Here is a 22,828-nt window from a genome sequence, read left to right on the forward strand (position 1 = left end):
ATGACATTTCAAAAGAAGTTCACGGTGACCAAATATTCAGATGACATACTCTTAAGACCCTGGAAGCATCAAGTCACAAAGTCTGATGATTCGAAACCAATATAAGTAAACAAGCCCAAAAACTTTCAAATGTAGGTCTCAGTGAACTACTTTTCAGCTGACGTACTCCGAGGAGCCTATAGATGCATCAACTAAAAATGTTTGATGATTTAATCCAATTACTACCTGAAATATTTAAATATAGCCTTAATATTTCAAAAGTAGGTCACGGTGGTTTATATTTCAGTTGACGTTCTCTGAGTACCTATGATGCATCGACTGACAATTAAAGTTTGACGATCATATGCCTTTAAGTGTTCAAAACATACCTCTTAATACCTCTAAAACAATTTAAAAACGAATACCTGTAAAGTTCAAAAAGTAGGTCATCGTGACCTTCTTGTTATCAAATATGTCAAAACCTCTCAGTATGTATCTGAAATGATAATCTTTAATGTTTTGAAAAAAGATTTGCCATAACATCGTAAAAGTAGGCCATGTAGATTTATGAAATACTTCCGGGACCCCAAATGCATCAACAGACAAAGTTTGAAGTCCATATAGGCCTTCAATATTCAAAACAAATGCATACAAATAAAAAAGTATTTCACCGTGGCATATGTTTGATTCAACATGATATGAGGTCCTGAGATGCATCAGCTGACAAGATTTGATGACCCTAGACCTTGTTATTGTAAAAAAAAAAATCAATATTTTGATAAAACATTTTTTTTGGTCAAGCGACCTTGACACCATGCACGTTGCCCCAGGATGATGCCTTGAACATTTTTTAATCTTCGACATATTCACATCTTTGCGTGTAAGTGTTGTGATAACCTGCTTAGTGGGTCTTGGGAAGATTTTTTTAGTTTTAAGATGGGACGAGGAATTATTTTTTTCAGCCTATGCTGCCATTTTTCAATGCAAGAAAATAACTTGAAATCTGCCTTTCACTGACCTTAACAGCTAGTGTGCTGAAAATTAAAAAATGCATGCAGGAAAGACCTTTTTCGTAACATACATGCATGCAAACTGCTTGTCTGAAATCGCTATGTTGGCCAGACATCTAGGTTCTACGACACCTCCACCCAAAATATATCTCAGTGATACATCGATATAAGACACCGTGGACCAAGGAAAATTGAAGTACTTTAATATATAATTTGAAAATTACAAATATCAAAGTTTTAATACAATGTACAAGTTTGCATTCCCTGAATGTTATCTTTTTTTTTTATTATTTCTCATGACAAAAAAAAATCTTGTTAATCAGTCAGTAAACGCTGCTAAGCAATCCGTCTGTATAGATTTCTTGAACAGCCATATTCCGATATAATTATAAAGAAAACATGTCACACATATATAATATTTAACAAGTGTTTAAGAGGAATGAAAATTAAAGCAAGGCTTTATCATAACAACAAGAAGCCCTGGGGCCACAATGTTCACCTGATAACTTATGGTCATGTTGTTATCCTATTCTCTATTGAGAAGTCGATGGCTCGTTTCAATATTCCCGTTCAGGGGGAGTATTGAAACGAACCATCGATCGACTTCTCAATAGAGAATATTACCGCCCATAGATAAACTACATAGAGAATAATAAACCCTTTTTATAACTGTATCAGCCCGGCACCCATAAAAATGAATTTATTATTTTTTTAAAATTATGTGTGTGGAAAAGGGTATGTTTTATTATATTTATTACATACTTAGTAATAAAATACAGAACACATTCAGTTGAGAAGAAAAAAGTAAAAATCATGCATGGACTTCTTACATACATGTACATAGTCTAATGTCTCTTAAGATTTGGGTTTGTTTCTACTTCTATTTCAATGCATTTGATCTCGTAATTTGAAAATTTCTATAGTATTACATGTATTTGTAAATTAAGATTAACCTTATTTTCAAAAAGTTAAAATTAAGAGAATATGTCACCAAAAATTGTGTATGATCAAAGTATTGTTATTGTGGTTTAATTTACTAAGGGTGTGATTTTACAATAACGTATCAGCCCTGAAAAAAGTGCAGGGCTGATACGGATATCAGCCCTGCAAATCCATATCAACATGCAGGGTTGATATGGCTATTCAAAGCCATATCGCATATGCAAAAAACCTGTATTTATTACTAAGTGTGTAATAAATTCCTATTTAAAACTTTTATAACTTATCACGGCCCCATAAAAATGAATTTATTATTTTTTTAAAATTATGTGTTTGGACCGGTTTTAAAGGGGGTCCAACTTGCGAAAAAAGTTAATTGACCAGTAAAAATTAAAAAAAATGCGGGGAGGGGGTACGTGGTCCTTTTCCTTTTCTCTTTGTTGAACCCTTTTTCTTTCTCTCAGTTACTAAAATTTGCTTGTTTCCCTAGTATAACAACAAAAAGTGGCGGTCACTTGTCATCAAAATTGATGTGAAAATGTCATTGAATGTTAACGTTAAATTTAAAAAAAATTTAGAAAAAAGTGGGGTGGTGGTCATGTCCGTGGGCTGAGACATGTCTAACATTGGTTAACTTCATTCAAACTTTGAAGGATATTAACTTAATTATTTCCATTTCATTAAACGTGTTTCAAATATTAAGTTCCGTAATGCCCACCAGTTATAGGTAAGTGTGTTTTATTATGTCATGCAAATATTCTGTAAGTTTATCAATATAAAGTCACAATCCAGATGAAAGTATTATCATAGATTATGTTTGTGATTTCAAAAAAATGCGCTCTTCCCACATCGCACGCATGCTTCCGGAAAATTTATTAGTTGTCTGCTCCTGCGCACATATGTTCATCCGGGACATTGCAATGGAACATTGGTAATGGCGGTCAAGGTGGCAACTTAGCATGAGGAGATTTGCACACCAAGAACAAGTTTGAATCGAATGAAACGTAATAATTTTATGTTTTTGAGATAAGTTTGATCGCAACAATGCAGAATGTTACCTCAGATGAAAATGTATCAACAAATAAAAACATTAGAACGGTCGAAATCGAGCAAGGTAGTCAGACAGTACCGTATCCATCGCTAGAGAAAAACGAAGCCATACAGTCCTCGCAGTCAACATTTGGTCAAGACATAAGTGATGATGACGAGGTTTCTGATGTAAGTCTCGTGTTAATGTCCACGTCTCAATCAATTTGATGTCAGTAATTTGCAGAAAATATGTAAATACTTATCGTCATGAACCTGCGTTTCTAATTGGACAAAAGCATGTGACCATTTTCCACGAAGAAAGTGCACATAATCCTTTCCTACAATTTTTGTCTCTTTGAAATTCATGAAAACGTATTTAAAAATCATTGCAATCTAATGATTTTAAGAAATACAGAATGCACAGATATGGAAGCATGTTAGATAATGTATGCAAATTAATTTGCACATGATATTGATTTCATTTGGGACTTCCATTCCATAACTTGCCTCCACGGTGAACTTTTTGTCATAAAATTTTACAGACATCAGATGTTTTATATAGTTTTGCTGATCTATGTAGGGTAAATTAGATCAAAAAGGATTAAAAGAGGTGATGAATCAACCTTTTGATGATCTCTACATTCAGAATAACTTGCTCTAAAGTAGTGCCCAAACTCCATTTCACCGTTGAATTTCTGGTATTTATTTGTAAACAAGCATGACAACACAATCTAGAGATTTTTTGTCGTAAAAGATATACAAAGGAGAGCAGGCATAATGTATATTTAGCATTTTCTTTTCTAGACTATCAGTTGGAGAAGGGTATTGAGGCTGATTCAGTTAGCCTGTATTTGATCTGCAAAATTCACTAATTCATTCAGACCTACCTCTCTCCTTATTAACTATAATTTTTATGATGTTTGACTTTAATTACATAACAGTATGTAGATAACCAAATAGATGCACTCAAACACCAAGACAGATTAGTTTAAGAAGCAAGGTAATTCTGAAAAGAATAATCTGACTCACTACTGTCAAAAGTTTAATGTTCATTACAGCATTTGTTCTGTTACTATGATGAATAATTTTATTAATCTGGTCTCATATTTAATGTGCATTGAAAGTGAAACACCTTCTACATAAACATGATAAGGGTAAATGTTTTTGTCTGATGAGTTTTGAAAGCAACCATTTCTGGATAGGCATATCATTTGCAGTGTTATATTCAGAAGTTAAGAAGTGTGCTTAGTTCTTCAAGTTTTAATAGGTAGTTAGATATTCATTTTATGTTCACAATGAATAAAGTCAAATATTTGAAAAAAAAGGTTACTTTTGTACAAGAGATAGAAATAAATTTATCTTGGTGATTTCGATGTCATGAGCATAAGCAGATCAAATGATATTAAATAGACTAGTTGTTACATTTTCTGATGTAAAAACCAAAGCTAATATTAATATCGAATGCCCATGATCATACAATTAATTATATAAATCAGTAAATCACAATTTTTATTAATGCCATATTTATTTATAATGACTGGTATCTAGATAGGGATTTAGATGGGTTGTTGAAATCAAAAACTTGTCTCTCTGTTGTTAAAAATGACCAAAAACAGATTCTTACATCCCCTTTGCTAGACTCCACTCACTTTAGAGGAGGATATCATAAGAAATTTGGAATGGATTGTAAGAGAAAGTTTTATCCTATCAGGTCTTAAAATATGTCTATTTTTATAGATCCTCATCTGTGCAAAAAACATAGGGTTTTCATAAAAGCATATTTCTGGATTTCCATATACCTTTCAAACTTTGGCCAGCACAAATTCCATTTATTGGGCGGGTACACAATCTTAGGCATTTTTTTGAAAGATATATGTGCAATAGGTGACAATGAAAAAGAAAGAAGAGAAAATTTAAATTACAGAAAATCTTCTAGTTCCAATGAGCCCTGTACTGTGACCTTTAGACACAATAGGATTGATCCTAATGCTCAATCAGCAGCACATTAGATGATCCATACACACATTGAAAGACAAAAATGAATATCAAATGCTTTATTTTAGATTGCAAAATCATTTTTATCCTCATTAGAGTAATAAAACCTTTTATTTGACCAATCAAGTAATATAGGAATGGCAGGTTGATGTTAAATTGTTCCGAAATTAGTTTGAATGAAATCTTCAATTTTGAATATCTATTGCACTTTTAGGTCAATTTATGAAATACCAATATTTTTCAAGGAATATGATTTAATCATTTCATTGGATATAATTTTCAGTTTTATTTTCTCAGATCTTGTAACAATACATAGGTATAGTATATTTTACTATGTCTTCATTACATTATTTTTATCTCTCGTTTAGGTTGGTTCTTTTATAATGGATCATGACATTGATGAAGAAGACCAGGATATCGAACCAAAATTTCTTTTACCAACAGAAGGAATAGAGGCATCAAACATCCCTTCAATAGACCCTGAGACCCACGCCCGACTAGAGGCATTACTGGAGGCAGCAGGTAAGGATAACTATTGATTTGTCAGTACTGCTACTTACTGTGCCGGGTGGACACCACATTATGTCCTTTGTTATAGATTGAGGTAGCGTAGATATACATTATTGGAAGAGATTGAAAGAAAGGAGTTTTTTTTGTAAATATTTTTTTATTATTTTTTTTAACCCAATTTTGTCTTATTTTCATCTTGAGACTAAAACACTTATTTTGCGTGATGAGGCACATAACTCTACAGTAGAAAAACAAACAGTTTGGGGATAGTAAAGTGGAGGGAAATACGTTTTTACTGTTTGGTTGAAAATTTTAAAGGCTATTATAATCCTTGTGTAGGATATCAAGACAACCTGATATTAAAGTAGGGGCCTACTCGTGGTAAACGGAAGCCGGAATTAGCCGTTTTCGGTTTTAAAAAGAAAGATGATTGAGGGTATTTTTGTGCAAGGATTGAGATTTATACAGTATAAAAACAAGCGCGAGGTTGAATGCCAGTCATTTCAGATATATTTTACCTAGGATGTTATATTGATACTATATGTTTATGATTGCATTGGTACAACTCCAATATTTCTGATACCTATTTACAGAAAACCTAGCAAATAATTTGCTCTTATGTCATTAAATAATACTTTTCGTTCATTGTTTTTATTTGTGCACAATTGGTATGATATGCAGATGGGATTTTCCTACTTTCGTTTTGACGGCAAATTTTCTACATACGAATGAAGGTACGCAGTTATAATAAAAAAAATCAACACACTTTACACAGGCTACTGATGTTGTATATGAAATTTTAGACATAATTTTGCTTGCAAGACATTGTATTCTTGCTTCTAATCTTTTGTAAATAGTAATAGGCATCCAGGAAAGTCGTATCATTAGTAGTGGACATGCCCACCCCCCCCCAAACCTTTGTATATAAAATATTCAGAATTAAATGTGAGAATAAAATTTATGTTTATGATTAGGAACGGGTGTACAAATTTTGATGAAATTGTTCTTAAAAAGAATATTTCACTTTTTAGCTGATTTATAAATATTTTTGTGACATAAAAGGCTTGAGCTATTACACTTCGATGGGGGTACCTGTATGTTTTACCCCATATCTCAGTGAAAAGACAGATGACCAATACATTTATCATGCCTAAAAGATACTTCAAGCATCGATTGACATAAATAAAGACAAAAAAATCAGGCTAAACAAATTAATTATTCTAGTAGAGAGCTTTATTTAAGTTTTGAGCTCAGTTACTTTATTAGTAAAACGAGATTAATTCTACAATATTTTCTTAGTTTCAACCAGTAATATGTACCGCAGCCTGAAATTATTCATTATTATTCTTATCCTTGTGATTTATGTTCAAAAGAATTTATTTGCCGTGTGCAGTGACATAAAATGTAGACCGTCTTTATAACAGTTGTGATTTTGTTTTTGATACAAGAGGGTACATGAGTGTTTCACACCCTATCTCAATAAAAATATAGATTATCTATCTACTTTTTGTGCTTTTGAAGTAGATAAAGTATTTCTTAATGTAAATCAGGACAAAAATTGCACTGTTAACCAATTAATTCCACGAGTAGGGACCTACCTTAAAAAAAAAAAAAAAAACATTTACTAATAGTAGCTTCTTATGTTATTACCTATTAGTATAAAAATCACAGGTTTATCTTCAGGCATAGGAAAGCTATCAACAGCTGATGGTAAAGCTCTGACAGACCCTGAAGTATTAAGGAAACTGACGTCCTCAGTCAGCTGTGCACTGGATGAAGCAGCTCAGGCCCTGCACAGAATGAGAGCTGGCCAGCAGGGGCAGTTAACAGGAGCAGAGGGGTACCTATCTACACTTATTGTCTAGATTATAGTACTTTTCTTAGATTAATAGACCATCTGATTTTAAAGAACAAAATATATTAAAAAGTGATTGGAAAAATATCGAATATGTTAATTTTTTAAAATTGACTTGGAGGTAGGCGGGAGAACAATACTATCGTTCGCAATTCTTTGATGAAAAGCATCTTTATCTGGAGTTAAAAATTTGTGATAATTACGTAAAGTTCCAGGTCCCTGGCTGAAGCCTGCAGTGACGGGGATGTACCAACAGTCCGTAAACTGTTACACGAGGGAGGAAGTGTTCATGAAACCACTGAAGAAGGAGAAAGTCTACTTTCACTAGCATGCTCAGCTGGCTATTATGAACTGGCCCAAGTAAGTTTGAAATCTAATGCTCAATAAATCTCTGAAGGTTTGAAGAAAACAACACTGAAGTTTCACATTTAATTTAATTGTGTGGGAAATATGTGTTTACATTACAGTTTTCCTTTTAGCTGAATTTTCATTTTGTAATGATGTGAATTGTTTTACAGGTCTTATTGGCAATGAAGGCAAATGTAGAAGACAGAGGGGTCAAGGGAGACTGTACCCCTCTAATGGAGGCTGCCAGTGGGGGATATGTGGACATTGTTAAACTTCTCATCACACATGATGCAGATGTCAATGCACAGTCCTCTGCAGGTACTGTATTTTGATGCCAAGAATAACCTTCTTGAACTTGATCCTTTATCATGTTTATTTCTGTTTATTCATTCCATTTCTTTGATTTGCTCCTTTAGGCAATACCCCCTTGCACTATGCTGCATGTGGTGGGTTTGAAGATGTAGTGCAAGAATTAATTGAAGCCGGAGCCAATGTTGAACAGCACAACGAGAATGGACACACCCCATTGATGGAATCAGCCAGTGCGGGACATGTAGGTGTGGCCAGAATTCTCCTGGCTGCTGGGGCAGGAATCAACACCCACTCTAATGAATTTAAGGAGAGTGCTCTCACCCTAGCTTGTTATAAGGGTAAGTTTGTATAGCTTATGAAGATATTTCATAAACTTATCTTTCTGTGAAATAAATAGGTTTTGTCTATTTATACAGATGTTATATAAGATCCAATACTTTGTTAACAGGGCATTTAGAAATGGTGAAGTTTTTGCTGGAAGCCGGGGCAGATCAAGAGCACAAGACAGATGAGATGCACACAGCATTAATGGAAGCTTCAATGGATGGACATGTAGAGGTGGCACGTCTTCTGCTGGACAGTGGTGCCCAGGTGGGTGGTGAATCCATGTCGGTTAATTCTATGCAGTAAAACATAAACATTTAACTGAAAATGCAGATTTAATAAGATGTGAAAGAGAATCCTGTTTTGTGCTGTAGGTCAATATGCCAGCTGACAGCTTTGAGTCTCCCCTGACTCTGGCAGCCTGCGGAGGCCATGTTGATCTGGCGGCCCTGCTGATTGAGCGGGGAGCTAATCTAGAGGAGGTGAATGATGAGGGATACACTCCTCTAATGGAGGCTGCCAGAGAGGGTCATGAGGAAATGGTCGGATTACTTCTGGCCAATGGTGAGTAAATAATTGGCAAACGTGTCCAAGAATGCAAATTACCAGTCAATTTCCAACCTCATTAGAAGTTGAACAAAATAAATCTAGTTGTGTTTGCACTGATTTTCATATTTAAAAAAAAGAAGGGGGGAATAAGTGAAAGTTCATTTTAAATGAAATTGAAAAGAAATGTATTATTTTGTTACAGGGGCTTACATTAATGCTCAGACAGAGGAGACCCAGGAGACAGGACTAACCCTGGCTTGTTGTGGGGGATTCCTAGAAGTGGCAGACTTCCTGATTAAAGCAGGAGCTAACATCGAGTTGGGCTGTAGCACCCCATTGATGGAGGCTGCACAAGAAGGACATCTAGATCTTGTGCGGTATCTCTTGAAAGCAGGTTGGTCTTGTTGTAAATGATCATTCTTAAAAAAAAAAGATGTACAGAAATGAAAATTGCTTTGTTGGAAGAGATTAATGATTGGATTTTTGGTTCTAGGTGCAAACGTCCATGCTACCACTGGGACTGGAGACACCGCTCTGACATATGCTTGTGAGAATGGTCACACTGATGTTGCAGAGGCTCTTCTGGAGCATGGGGCTGAACTGGTATGTAATGATTTCTGCAATTTTCAGCCAAGTTGCATTGTTTTTGATGAACTGATATTATTTATGTATATTTATGAATGTTTCAAACAGGAACATGAGTCAGAGGGAGGTAGGACACCACTGATGAAAGCTGCTAGGGCTGGCTATCTCTGTACAGTGCAATTTCTCATCAGCAAAGGTATTGTATTTATTCATATGTTCTACATCTAGAAGGAATACTTTTATAATTTGTATGTTGTTTGTGAGCTGAAAGAGTACGTAATGGCAATCATTTTGTAGGAGCTGATGTGAACCGTGCAACTTCCACCAATGACCACACTGTTCTTTCCCTTGCCTGTGCTGGTGGACATCTTGCTGTTGTTGAACTCCTCCTGGCACACGGAGCTGACCCAGCCCACAAACTTAAGGCATGGCATTGTACATGTATTTGCAAGTGATATTCCAGAACTTTTTCACAAGTAACTTTTTCAATAACTGCAATTTCTTTTCCTTATCAGGATGGGTCCACAATGATCATTGAGGCTGCCAAAGGTGGGCATACACAGGTTGTCAAGCTGTTGTTGGAGTATCCAAACAGAGTACTTATGAATTCCCCTGAATCTGCCCTTGTACCATCTGAGAGCAACATTCCTGAGGTATTCCTCTTACTACAAAGAGAAAATGGAAAATTGGGTTCTCACAATTTTCAGTCGAATTATTGTCATAATCATTGAAAAGACTTACAGGTAACTCTTGATGACTCGAAGTTCTTGATCGCTGGAAGTGAGTCTCCGGTCCCGATTTTTTTCCCAATATAACTAAGCAAATTTACTTTTGATTCTTGAACTCTTTATCTCTCGAAACCCTTGATCCCTCGAAGTCAAAATGCAGTCACGCTATGTATATTCTATTGGAATTTACCCTTGAAACCTCGAAGTGGCTATGTGTATACAATGTTACATAATTAGCAACTTTACCTGGACATTTAAATGGCCCCAGGCAAAAGACGCGGGTCTCGAGAAACGGGATGTTTATTCAGGTGACACTTATACTGCTAGGTGATAATTGATTTATAATCAATCATATGTTGCCTACATGCTATTAAAATAATTATCATCGACTGTCTTACGATAACTCAGAGAAGTGGTGTCAATGAAAAATAGTAAATTGAATACAAGACGAAAAACTAAATAGTTTAATTTTTATTTCGAGTCAGTATCAAAGTTTAATGAAATATGAAAATGCAGAAACAGCCTCAATGTCAATATTACGACTATTGTTGCACAAATACTTACAGAACTTTGTTCAAGGTTTAATGATCATGTTTGAAGTAGACAATGCTATGTAAGACGCGGTAAAAAATGTCGATTTCAATTAACGAATGCGTAGTTTGACGTCCGTATCAAAAAGAATAAATAAATAAACATGAAGTGACGATGTACATTTTTAGCTCTTCTGAGCCAAAGGCTCAAAGAGCTAATGCTATGGCCATTTGTGCGGTGTGCGGTGTGCGTTAACTTTTTAGAATATGGGCCATAACTCAAGAACCCTTTGGCCAATCAGTACCAAATTTGCCACAGGGTATCCTTGGCCCAAGGGCTACCATTTATACTAAAATAAGGGTTGGGACCCTAAAACAAGGGGAGATAATCAGGAAAACAAAACCAAAAGTACTAGTTGCTAAAAAATCTTCTTCTCCAGAACCGCCAGGCAGATTTTCACCAAACTTACATACAAGGATCAGGATATGTTGAAGATTAAAAATTGTTCAAGGCATGACCCTGGGGCAAAGGGCGTGGTCTCAAGGTCACTTTAAAGTTGACCTAAATTTACAATTAATAAAAATGTTTATATTTTGCTTACCGTAAGGACTAGGATCATCAAATCTTGTAAGTTGATGCATCTCAGGACTTCACATCATGTTAACTCAAAAGTAGGTCACGGTGACCTACTTTTTTAATTTTGCGGGCATTTGTTTTCAAATTGATTTGAAGGCATATTTTGGACACTTTAAGGCCTATGATCATGAAACTTAGTCAGTTGATGCATCTTGGGTCCTTGAACAACGTCAACTTAAAAGTAGGTCACCATGACCTACTTTTTGAACTTTATGACTTAACCTTTTTAAAACATTTAATCCCATTATTTCAGGCACTGAAAGGGTTAGAATCATCAAATCTTGTAAGTTGCTGCATCTTGGGACCTTAAAACATATTTAAGAAAAAATAGGTCACTGTGACCTACTTTTAGAATTTTGCAGGCATGTTTTCAAATTGTTTAAAAGGCATATTTTGATTACCTTCTGACCTAAAATCATCAAACTTGGTCAGGAGATGCATCTTGGGACTTTGAAAAATGTTGACCAAAATGTAGGTCACAGTGACCTACTTTCGACATTTTATGGCTATATTTAAGTATCTTAGGTATTTATTGGCTTCGAATCATCAAACTTTGTGAGTTGATGCATCTTGGGTTTTCGGAGAGTGACGACCAAAAATTAGGTCACGGTGACCTACTTTCGACATTTTATGGCTATATTTAAGTATCTTAGGTATTTATTGGCTTCGAATCATCAAACTTTGTGAGTTGATGCATCTTGGGTTTTCGGAGAGGGACGACCAAAAATTAGGTCACGTTGACCTACTTTCGACATTTTATGGCTATATTAAAGTATCTTAGGTATTTATTGGCTTAGAATCATCAAACTTTGTGAGTTGATGCATCTTGGGTTTTCGGAGAGTGATGACCGAAAATTAGGTCACAGTGACCTACTTTCGACATTTTATGGCTATATTTAAGTATCTTAGGTATGTATTGGCTTAGAATCATCAAACTTTGTCAGTTGATGCATCTTGGGTTTTCGGAGAGTGACGACCAAAAATTAGGTCACGGTGACCTACTTTCGACATTTTATGGCTATATTTAAGTATCTTTGGTATTTATTGGCTTAGAATAATCAAATTGTGTCAGTTGATGTATTTTGGGTTTTCCAAGAATGTAGACCAAGAAGTAGTTAATTGGCTAAGAATCATCAAACTTTGTCAGGTGATGCAACTTTGGTCTTAGGATTCTTAGGGTTAGAGGCTTCAAATACAAGTGATAGGTTGTACAATTTATCAGAAGAGCGATTCAAGGCCCTTGGGCCTCTTGTTTATTTACTCAATTTAAAAAATATTTATCTACAATACGAAAACATATTGTTGTTTTCTAAACACGTGTGTAAAAGGTTAGCACTGCTTGAAAATTATTACATCCGGTAAGACTAATTTCAAAACCGGTCAACAAACCCGATAATTCTGGACTCTTGAAATCTTGAACTCTTGATCTCTCAAAGTTTTTTCTCGGTCCCACGGACTTCGAGGTATCGAGAGTTACCTGTATTTTGGTGTTGTTGTCTTTATTGGGTTGTATTCTCTGTTACAGTCACGTGTACCTGTGCAGGGCCTGGGAAACATTGTTCCTCCTAGCGATCCCAATTCCTCTCCTGCCCAGAATAACATTACCTCTCTCCAAACAGGTAAAAACAACTTACAGAAATATAGTATTTAAGTCTCCTGATTTTGAGTACTGTAGAATTTTGTTCCTTTCTCAACTTAAATTGCAGTCCCATACACTTGTTTAACAAATGTAGTGTAAAAAATCTCTAAAGTTTGGCAACTGTCACAGCCAGTTTGAATACTGTAAAATCACATATTTTCGTGGGGTCAAATTTTATGTGATTTGAGAAAAATCGACAGGTTCATGGGGTTTTGATTTCGTGGATGAAGAATTTTTGAGTAGTCATGTTTATAACATTTTACTTTTTGTGGTGGACATGAATTCGTGGGGGGTCTTCATACCTCGAAAACAACGAAAATTAAACCACCACAAAAATTAGTGATTTCACAGTAAACCGAAAGTTAAGCTAGAAGAAATCTTAAAAAAAAGATGTGTTCGTGAAACACTGAGGCTCCATTGCCATCTCAATTTGATCAGATTTTACTATAAGAATTTTTAGGAGACGAGTTAAAATCAAAGTATTATAAAGTAACTGTAAATTTCTTTTTTAGCTGCACAAAATGTGATAAAGAAGGCGAGTGAGAAGGATGTGAATCTACCGCTGAGAAATCCTGACCAGGTGTGGAAAAACATGCAGAAGTCTGTAGGAAAAAGAAACCATAACAACAGTGGGGGTGACGGTTCCAGTAAACCCAGCAAAACCACAAACATACCTCCTCCACCCCCTCCCCCAGCCGTCACCCCTCAGCCCGGGGACAGTACACCAACGCCCCCACAGTATGGGGACATGGGGAATCTACCAGACGAGTCGCTGGATGTCAAGGCCAGTGAAAGATTAGAGGCAATCATCAATAATGTTATGGCCAAAGAACTAGATAGCACCTCAGCCACTCGGGAGGAACAGATCCTCAGGAAGCAGCAGATTCTTCATGAGCTTCAGAAGGTGGAGAAAGAGTTGCAGGAGAAAGCCCAGGCGCAGTTGTTCTTGAGTGCTCAGCATCAGCTGGAGCAGCAGCAGCAACAGCAACATCTGCAACACGTCTTGCAACAAGGGGCTAAAGTTCTACAGCGAACTCTGGAAGTACAGGTCAAAATAAAACAGGAGGAGAGCAGTGCAGAGGGGTCATCATCAGAAGAGAAAGTAGAAGGTGAATCACCGGCCAGTCCTCAGCCCTCCAATGACCTTGATAAACAAGTGACAAGTCTCTTACCAGCGGATGTTGCAGCTAGCGGCCAGATTGTATTCCCAAATATACCATACGATTCCAATCTGTTACCAGCATCATCTAGTCAGCCCATGAGTCTGCCTTCTCCAGCTTCATCTGAAGCCAGCACACCAAAGGAGAGTAAAGACTGGCCGCGCAATAACGGAAACACCCCAAAACGTGGAGCCAATGGTAAAGGTGGCAACAGAGTAAAAACTCCTAGTTCCAGTGCTCCCACCACACCAACTGCAACTTCAGCTCCTTCGAATATGCTACCTGGAGATCAGAACAAAGGTCAGTTGTGAATGAATTATTTTTTTGCTCAGAATGATTCTCAGGATCGTTTCTTTATAAGAGACACTGCTTAGATTTGCTATGTTTTGATTTCTCTCATTTCAGGAAACCAGTCCAACCAGCAAGTTGCTCAATCCCCGGCTGGTATCCAGTCTCCAGCCAACAACAACTCTGCTGTGGCCCTGGCAACCTACAGACAACAGATCCAGAATATTGTGCTTCGTCATCAACAACAGCAACAGTTGCAACTACAACAGCAACAACAAAATCCCCAGCAACAGCAGAATCAATCCCAACAACAAACCATCCAGTTTCCACAGCTCCCTCAACTACAACTGACTCCAGAACAACAAGAACACCTACTTACCATGTTGTCCCAACAAACCTTCCAACCCCAGATAACCAATCCCTCTATATCCTGTCAGCAGATGCCCCAGCAGATCCCACAACAACAGTTTGCACAGCAACCCATGATCCAGCAACCCCTTCAGCTGATCCAGCCACCACAGCCAATGACTCAGCAACAACAACAGCAACTCCTGCAGCAGCAGCAACAAGCTCAGATATTGACCCAGCAGTTACAACAGCAGATCAAACCTCCACAACCCGCACCGCCACAAACAGCCCAGGTACAAAAGAACACTCGCACCAAGCGACATCTGTACACCAATCAACAGCAGGCGACAGGCAATGGGAACATGCAGGGTGTTGAGACCATAACTCCCCCACCTTCCACACCACTGACCCCCAATCCCTCTCCAGCCTCACCTCAGAGTATCTCCCCACTGTGTACCCCAGATCTAGACTCCCAGACGGAGAGCAATCATGACACTGCACTGACATTAGCCTGTCATGGGGGACACTCGGAGCTCGTCAACCTCCTGTTGTCAAAAGGAGCCGACATTGAGCATAGAGACAAGAAAGGTATGATTATATTTTACATATGCTGCATGAAATTAAGCAATCGTTTCATTTCATGAAGAAAAATGCAGAGCTGAATAGTAACAACTTCAGTATACAATAAATTATGGAATTTCAGGTTTCACTCCATTGATTCTGGCTGCAACAGCAGGTCATGTTGATGTTGTTGAAATCTTGTTGGAATCAGGAGCAGATATGGAGGCTCAGTCAGAGAGAACAAAAGACACCCCACTCTCTCTGGCTTGTTCTGGTGGAAGATACGAGGTAAAAGAAGAACAATATCGTTATAAAATTCAGGTTTGATTGACGGATTGGTTTCCCTGTAATGACAAATTTTGCTCTTTTGTAACAGGTGGTTGAGCTGTTGCTTTCGAAAGGTGCCAACAAGGAACACAGGAATGTTTCTGATTACACCCCTCTAAGTCTGGCTGCCTCAGGAGGATATGTAAACATCATCAAACTTCTCCTGTCTCATGGGGCAGAAATCAATTCCAGGTAATTTGAAGTTTTTAACCCCAAATAGTGGCCAACTGGTAAAGTTCAATTTTTGCAATTTTGAGGATGAATATTTTTATTTTCTTATGCATTATTTGTGCTTGAACTCGCCATGATAATTTAAGCAACAAGGGAACTAGTGAAAATGCCTTTGTAAGATGATTGCTAAATATATCCTATATACAGTATGTACTAATTGTTCTTCTAGGACTGGAAGTAAACTAGGCATTTCTCCTTTGATGTTGGCTGCGATGAATGGGCACACTGCAGCAGTGAAGCTCTTACTGGACATGGGAAGTGACATCAATGCGCAGGTCTGTATCATTTTTATATGGATATTTAGAATTAATAAATGTGTCTAATGTGAACAAAAATTTTGCATAATTATAAACTTATCTTCTTCAGATTGAGACAAACAGAAACACAGCTTTGACATTAGCCTGTTTCCAAGGCAGACATGAAGTAGTGAGTCTACTGGTAGATCGAAAAGCCAATATTGAACACAGAGCTAAGGTTAGTATTGTATGTTTTACAGATTTAACTTAAACATGCCATTTTTGAAAAAAAAAATTTTTTTTTTTTTGGTACTTTGTAAAAATTGATTATTTTCATGCTTTAGACTGGTCTTACTCCACTGATGGAGGCTGCCTCTGGAGGTTACGTGGAAGTAGGTCGAGTGTTGCTGGACAAAGGGGCTGATGTCAACGCTCCACCTGTACCTTCCTCCAGGGACACTGCTCTGACTATTGCGGCAGACAAAGGACACTACAGATTTGTAGAACTCCTTTTGTCAAGGTTTGTAAAAATTATTTTGTACCCTTGAAAACTGATGATTGAAAAGAGTTTCATTAGAAAGAAATTTGCATGTACATGTTTAACCAGTATGTCTGGATAACATTTAGGAATGCTGCAGTTGATGTGAAGAACAAGAAGGGGAACTCTCCTCTTTGGCTTGCGTGCAATGGTAAGTATAAAAATGTTCTAACATTTAGAATTGATAATCTTGCTTGCCTGAGTGAAGGACTTGATATTAACAATCTGTGTTGTGTTTCAGGAGGACATTTAGACGTTGTTCAGTTACTGGTATCAGCAGGGGCTGACATTGACAGTCAAGACAATCGGAAGGTCTCTTGCTTAATGTCCTCATTTCGGAAAGGTCACGTGAAGGTTAGCAAGTGGATGGTGAAGCATGTAAATCAGTTTCCATCAGATCAGGAGCTGTCCAGATACATCGCTACTGTTTCTGATAAGGTATAAAGCAAATGTATTTATCCTAGCATGAAAATAATACATATACAGTTGAACTGTGTAAAACTCGAATGCCAATATTTTGAACACCATGGATATATTAAACTGATTTGAAAATCTTTACTTCTTATTCATTCTGTATTTCATCCTCAATATCTGAATCCTCACATATATTGAAAATTTTTTTCTTGGTTTCATCCAGTTTGAGATAAAGTTAAACTAGTTCTGATTTATTATAGCATACTTATATGTCAAATTAATTAAGAACTGTTAACATGCAAATTCTAATAATTAATACAATATTAATTCCCTGTAGGAACTGCAGAAGAAATGTCAGCAGTGTATGGAGATCATTGTAAGTGCTAAAGATCGACAAGCCGCGGAGGCCTTCAAAAACGCCAACATTCTACTGGAGGAGTTAGACAAGGAGAGACAACACGAGGAAAACAAGAAAGCAGCAGCTGCCAAAAAGAGAGAGAGAAAGAAGAAGAAAAAGAAGGAGAAACAGCAGGAGAAAGACGTCAAAGATCCAGAGGAGGAGGAAGAAGAGTAAGTGTTTTATTAATGGTGCTAAGAGGATTGCATGTGGTCAGTGGTGTCTGATCAAAAGTGAGTATGTAGTATATGTATATATTTATATTACTCTAACATTTTACAACTTAATTTTGTTCAGCACAAACAGCAATAGTAAGAACTCCACCCCAGAACCTGAAAATTGTGAGGATGACCATTACCATCCAGAAAAGGAAGAAAAATTAGATCTTGAGGAAAGGATCCCAATGACTCCCCCTACTGCCACTGTTGTGTCGACCATGGGTAAGTTTCATTCTAAGGATCTGTTTTAAAAACTGCTAGTATTACCTATAAACATTTACAGTTGTATCTTACATACCAAAATTTTGTTAGAACAATATATGTGTATCATTAATAATTACATTTTGTATTAATCTAAAATGACCTTTCTTATCAGGCACTTTGTTACCAACTGCCAGTGAACCAGCTTATAGCAAATCAGGGAGAAACAAGAATAACAATCGCATTGCTGAAACATCTACCATAAGTTCAACAGAATCCAGAAAGAACAAGCGAAATCGCAAGGAGAAGGAGAGAGTATCAGATGTAGAGAATGTCCCTGTACCAGTCACCAGCACCCGGACTCTGAGTACCACTACCACTTCTAACCACTCAGCGGGACACGAGAGTGTGAACAGGAAGAAAAAGGGCGACAACTCAGCCTCATCAGCATTTGGATCTGGTAACTTTATTGCTCTAAATTTCGTTTATGTTATGATGTTGATTTAATTTAGAAATATGGAAGAAAGGATCTATGAACTGAATTCTGTGATTATAATTCTTGTTGCAGGTATTGGAGATTTGGATGACTTTGGTACTCTGCCAGCGAGCTTGAAAATCAGTGATAGAGAAGTGGAGAAATTGAGAAAGAATGTGGAGAAAACCAAGCCGTAAGTATGATGGGTTTTAAAAAAAATGAAACGCTTTAAATTGATACCTGTTTTTCCTTTGCATGCTTTTCTTAAGGCAAGAAAATGATTTCTTATTAACAGTGATAAGTCAGACCATGTGTTGCATGTCAACAAACAGAATGGTGAAAATGTGACACCCTCTGTTCACAGCCTTCATGTGAAGTCAACTCCTGTGATAGCAAGCCCAAAGAAAGGTCAGAAGAAGGAAGAGGGATGGAAAGAAGTCGTTAGAAGGTAACTACAATCTCTTCAGTGTAAACTGTAAACTCAAGAAATTTAACTGTGTACTGGATTAGTTATATTGGATGTATTGTTTTGCAGACCAGTCTCGTGCAAGTCCAAGAAAGTGCAAGTGCCCTCATCTGCCATCAGTCGTGTAATCGGTCGAGGGGGTTGTAACATCAATGCTATACGAGAGGTATCAGGAGCACATATTGAAGTAGAGAAGCAGCGTGGATCTGGAGAGAGGGTCATTACCATCAGGTAAGCTTAACTACTAAAGAAAAGAGGCTCATGCCTTGACAACTAATATTCAGGTACATTATAAATGATCAATTACACACTGATCACTTTCTGTCATTGCAGAGGCACTGTGGAAGGAACCAAGCAAGCTCATACCCTCATTTCTGCTCTGGTAGCAGATCCAGACAAGGACTTGCTGGAACTTCTACCTAAAAATAAGAACAAGACCAGTACTAAAGACCAGTCCATGTTCTTTATTCCAGAGACTGTATTGCCTCCCGCAACAACACATGGCCAGACGTCATCTTCCAACACAAAAACATCCTCTAACACCAGAAATATGGGACCTCGGGGTCAAAATCAGTCAAGCAGTGCACGATCCCAAACAACTGTCAGTAGCTCTGTTCCGAGTTCAATGGTGTGGGGTGGTCCACCAACACAACCACCTATTCCATCTCCAAGGAGGAATCAACCAAAACAGACTCCATCAATTCAACTAGGGCAGACGAACCCAGAGAAAAATGTCACTCGCCAACTGTTTCCTAATGAAACAAAGAATAGAGGAGGGTTTGGAGTACCTCTCAGTACCAGTAGTAACACGTCAGGTTCTTATACTCTGGCTTCTTCTACCTCCAAAGTGACGACCTCGGGTTCCCCTGTTTTTACCATTAAATCTGATACCAGTAAGCAACCATTGCCAAACAAGCCAGTACAGATACGACCACCTGTTCCAGGGAATGTCAAGGTACTGCAGCGACCAGGCAGTCACAAACAGGATCCACAACCATTGCCCATCATCAGTGGACAGCAGAATGGACCTACTGCTCCAAATGTAATGGGGCCAAACGGACAATTTATGCCACCTAATTCTCATGCTGGCTCGTTTTCACCTTTTAATAATATCTTCAGCAATTATGCTGATCAGCTCTTGAAGAAGGAAGATGCCTCTGAGAGGATGAATTTTGCCAGTGTAGCAGCAGCAGGTGTGATAGGCAGCCTTACCACTTCCAGTGCTGCCTCAGATTTAGCTCCAACAAAAGTCGATCCTCAACTTCAGGCTAAAGCACCTGGATTCAGACCTGTCAGAAACCCATCCCCACAGGATTTGGAAATGAGATTTAAAGGAATGCAAATGCCTCCTCAGATGATGAATGAAATCGACAGTAGAATGTTCCGCACTGGTATGCCCAGTCAATCCCCCTCAATGTCTCCAAGATCTAGTACGTCTACACCTAATACCAACATGTCCCCACGAAATCAGACGAATGCTAGTATTGATCCTGGTCACATTTCATCTACAGCTGGTCAGAAAGAGGAATATTCAACACCTTCTCAACCTATGACTCTGCCAAAGATTGAGAGTACGCTCAATCCAAATGCTCCAGATTTCACGTCTCGCCAAGCCGGAGCTCCACCCAATCACCCCGGAGGAAGCATGCCACCTAACAACTTGGCTATGGGATATCTTCTGTACCAACAGGCACTTGCTCAGCAGCTGCAAAACTTAGGTAATTTTATTATTTTTGTCATGTCTTGTAAAATTTATATTTTAAACTAGGTCTTGTCATGTCACTCGAGGTTAAAATTTTCCTAAAAATAGAACCTTACAATAACTCCAATGAAAATTTGAATTTGATTAGGTGGCCCAGGACCTAACTTGTTGTCACCAGGGATGATATCACAGCAGGAATTTGCCAACTTGATCCATCAGTTTGTGGCAAGTGGACAGGCTCAGCCTCCTGCAGGATCCTCCCCTTCAGTGGGGGTCCCGACAAGTGGCAACACGGTCCCCTCAGGTCTGGGAGTCCCAGGACAACCTCCTGTCCCACCACGCCCCTTCTCTCCTCTTACACAAGGCCGACCCAGTAGTGCTCCATTAATGAGTGGGATGCCAAGAGGTAAATTTCTCAGTGGCATCATCATTTGCTTGGCATTCCCCATTTCATTTTGTCGTTTAACATTTATCCCAACCCCTCCTCATGCATTTCAGTGCACATTTCACAACATCTCATCTAAAATTTCATACTTCATCAACTATAACATGTTTGTATATCACAAATTCACATTCAATGCACATCTGATTATGACTTGAGTATAACAAATTATCAAAGTGTATTCTTGTTGTAGATGGGAATTCCCCTGGTCCAATTGGTCCCCCACCACCAGCTGCATCACCCCTCACTGTGTCCCCCCAGCTGTCTGACCAGATCAAGCCGGAGGATCGGAGGCCTGTAGGACCTATAGGAGGAGAGAGACCAATGGGTCCTATAGGGGGAGAGAGGGCGCAGCGCCGTGCCCCTGGCCCCATTCCAGCACCTCCCATGTCCAACGCTAGCGACTACAGTCCAGCTTTCTGGAACATTGCGAATGGTATGCTTTTTATCTTTGTTTTAAATTTTATAAAATAAAAGCAATGTGAAATAATTTAACAATTTATTATCCGTGTATATAGCAGTTTATTACATATTAAGAAGTGAATCTTTTGTAATGTCGGAACTTATTTTCAGAAATAATCTGAAAAGCCATGAATATTTGCTACATCTGTTAAATTTTAATCACCATTAATTTTACTAACATTTATGTTTCTTCTGATTTTAGAACTGAGCATGCAGTGGGGGCCTGTGAGTACAGCCTCCTCAATACATGACACCAGTTCCTCGGCAATCACCTCCAGTGAAACTTCTCTTAAAAATCATGCTGATTTTTTGGAAGGGAGAGACATTTCTGACCAACAAATGGACAAAGTTCTGAATGTAAGCTTTGAGTATATCTACTTCAACAACCATTGCAGAAATTAGGGTGTAATGACTAAGATTTGATTATTGAAGTGATCTTTATAGTCTTTGATTACCTTCATTTATTTAAATGTTCTTCAGCAGAGTAGCTCTATGGGTATGGAGTACTACAGTAAGGGTATTGGTCAGGGAGGTGGTCAGTTCTCTATGGCTCAGCAGAGCTTTATTCCTGGTCCAGTGGGGGATGGAATACCAAACAATAACATGTGGAATCCTCAGGTGAAGGGACAGGTGTCGGATCCTGTTTTATTTTAAAGCATTTGACGTCACATGACTGTGTTGTTCACGTGACGGAAAGAGCTTCCGATAAAGTGGTGAGTGGCGGAAATTTGTGTTGAATTTTTTCTAATTTTCTGTTAAAATTTTCAAGGGCACATATTTGTATTCTGGATTAATTCACAAAGTTTAATTTTGTACTTCAACTCAAAAGAGGTTATGAAACGATTATTTTGGTAATTTATAACAAGATATTGAATGGAGTTTAATATGCCATCTTCACTTTACAGATGTGGAATTCCTGGAGTTCACAGACCAGCATGTAATGGTTGATTTTATCCGAAAAGGATGTGGCTATTATTCCCAGAGAGAATTTTTGTTAATTGGTTTGATTTTGACAGTGATGACACATGTAATATGATTATTCTTTATGTAGCATGTGAACATGAAATCGTCTTGTAATATGACTGTAGACATGAAAACAGAATGCTTGCATCATTTTCCTTGTTATTTGTCAAAGCTGATAGCAATTCCCATTTGAAGGAAAAAATCTAGTTGTATGTATTCAAGGTGTATAAATAAAAAGTACCTTGGAATTCATAGCGTTTTTCAGTTTTATTTTATTCTTGTGCTGCTTTCCCCCTTTTTATGTCCGCATTTTGAAGAAAGGAGGGCATATATTGCGTTGCTGCTGTCTGTGGGTCCACTTAGTTTCTGTTCATTTTCTTTACAACCGTTGCCAAAATCTGTTTTGGGTATGATCGCACCATTTAGGACA

At 37.7% G+C, this 22,828-nt stretch overlaps 1 protein-coding gene across 8 annotated transcripts; it reads left to right on the forward strand.

The window, feature by feature from the left end:
* Positions 1-2,832: 2,832 nt before the first annotated feature.
* On the forward strand, positions 2,833-22,650 carry LOC134255900 (ankyrin repeat domain-containing protein 17-like). 8 transcript variants are annotated; one of them, XM_062738493.1, is made up of 36 exons: positions 2,833-3,146; positions 5,321-5,474; positions 7,134-7,302; positions 7,527-7,677; positions 7,836-7,983; positions 8,082-8,315; positions 8,426-8,568; positions 8,676-8,865; positions 9,053-9,244; positions 9,344-9,453; positions 9,544-9,631; positions 9,733-9,860; positions 9,951-10,088; positions 12,856-12,949; positions 13,482-14,429; positions 14,535-15,353; positions 15,469-15,614; positions 15,703-15,845; positions 16,054-16,159; positions 16,251-16,358; positions 16,465-16,640; positions 16,748-16,809; positions 16,900-17,096; positions 17,410-17,642; positions 17,767-17,909; positions 18,064-18,348; positions 18,457-18,556; positions 18,659-18,811; positions 18,899-19,060; positions 19,163-20,547; positions 20,680-20,937; positions 21,167-21,409; positions 21,638-21,792; positions 21,916-22,073; positions 22,133-22,148; positions 22,341-22,650. In XM_062738493.1, exons 1-36 carry the CDS (start codon positions 2,973-2,975, stop codon positions 22,374-22,376), a joined length of 8,145 nt encoding a protein of 2,714 aa, XP_062594477.1. In that variant the 5' UTR covers positions 2,833-2,972; the 3' UTR covers positions 22,377-22,650. The 8 variants fall into 8 exon arrangements, with proteins under 8 accessions (XP_062594477.1, XP_062594478.1, XP_062594482.1 ...); XM_062738494.1 differs by having other exon boundaries at positions 21,919-22,073; XM_062738498.1 differs by having other exon boundaries at positions 18,728-18,811.
* The last annotated feature ends 178 nt before the right edge of the window (positions 22,651-22,828 follow it).

This window comes from Saccostrea cucullata, unplaced genomic scaffold (genome assembly GCF_032062105.1).
Source record: "Saccostrea cucullata isolate Sc308-1 unplaced genomic scaffold, CSIRO_AGI_Scuc_v1 ctg78, whole genome shotgun sequence".
In the NCBI taxonomy this organism is placed as follows: Eukaryota; Metazoa; Mollusca; class Bivalvia; order Ostreida; family Ostreidae; genus Saccostrea; species Saccostrea cuccullata.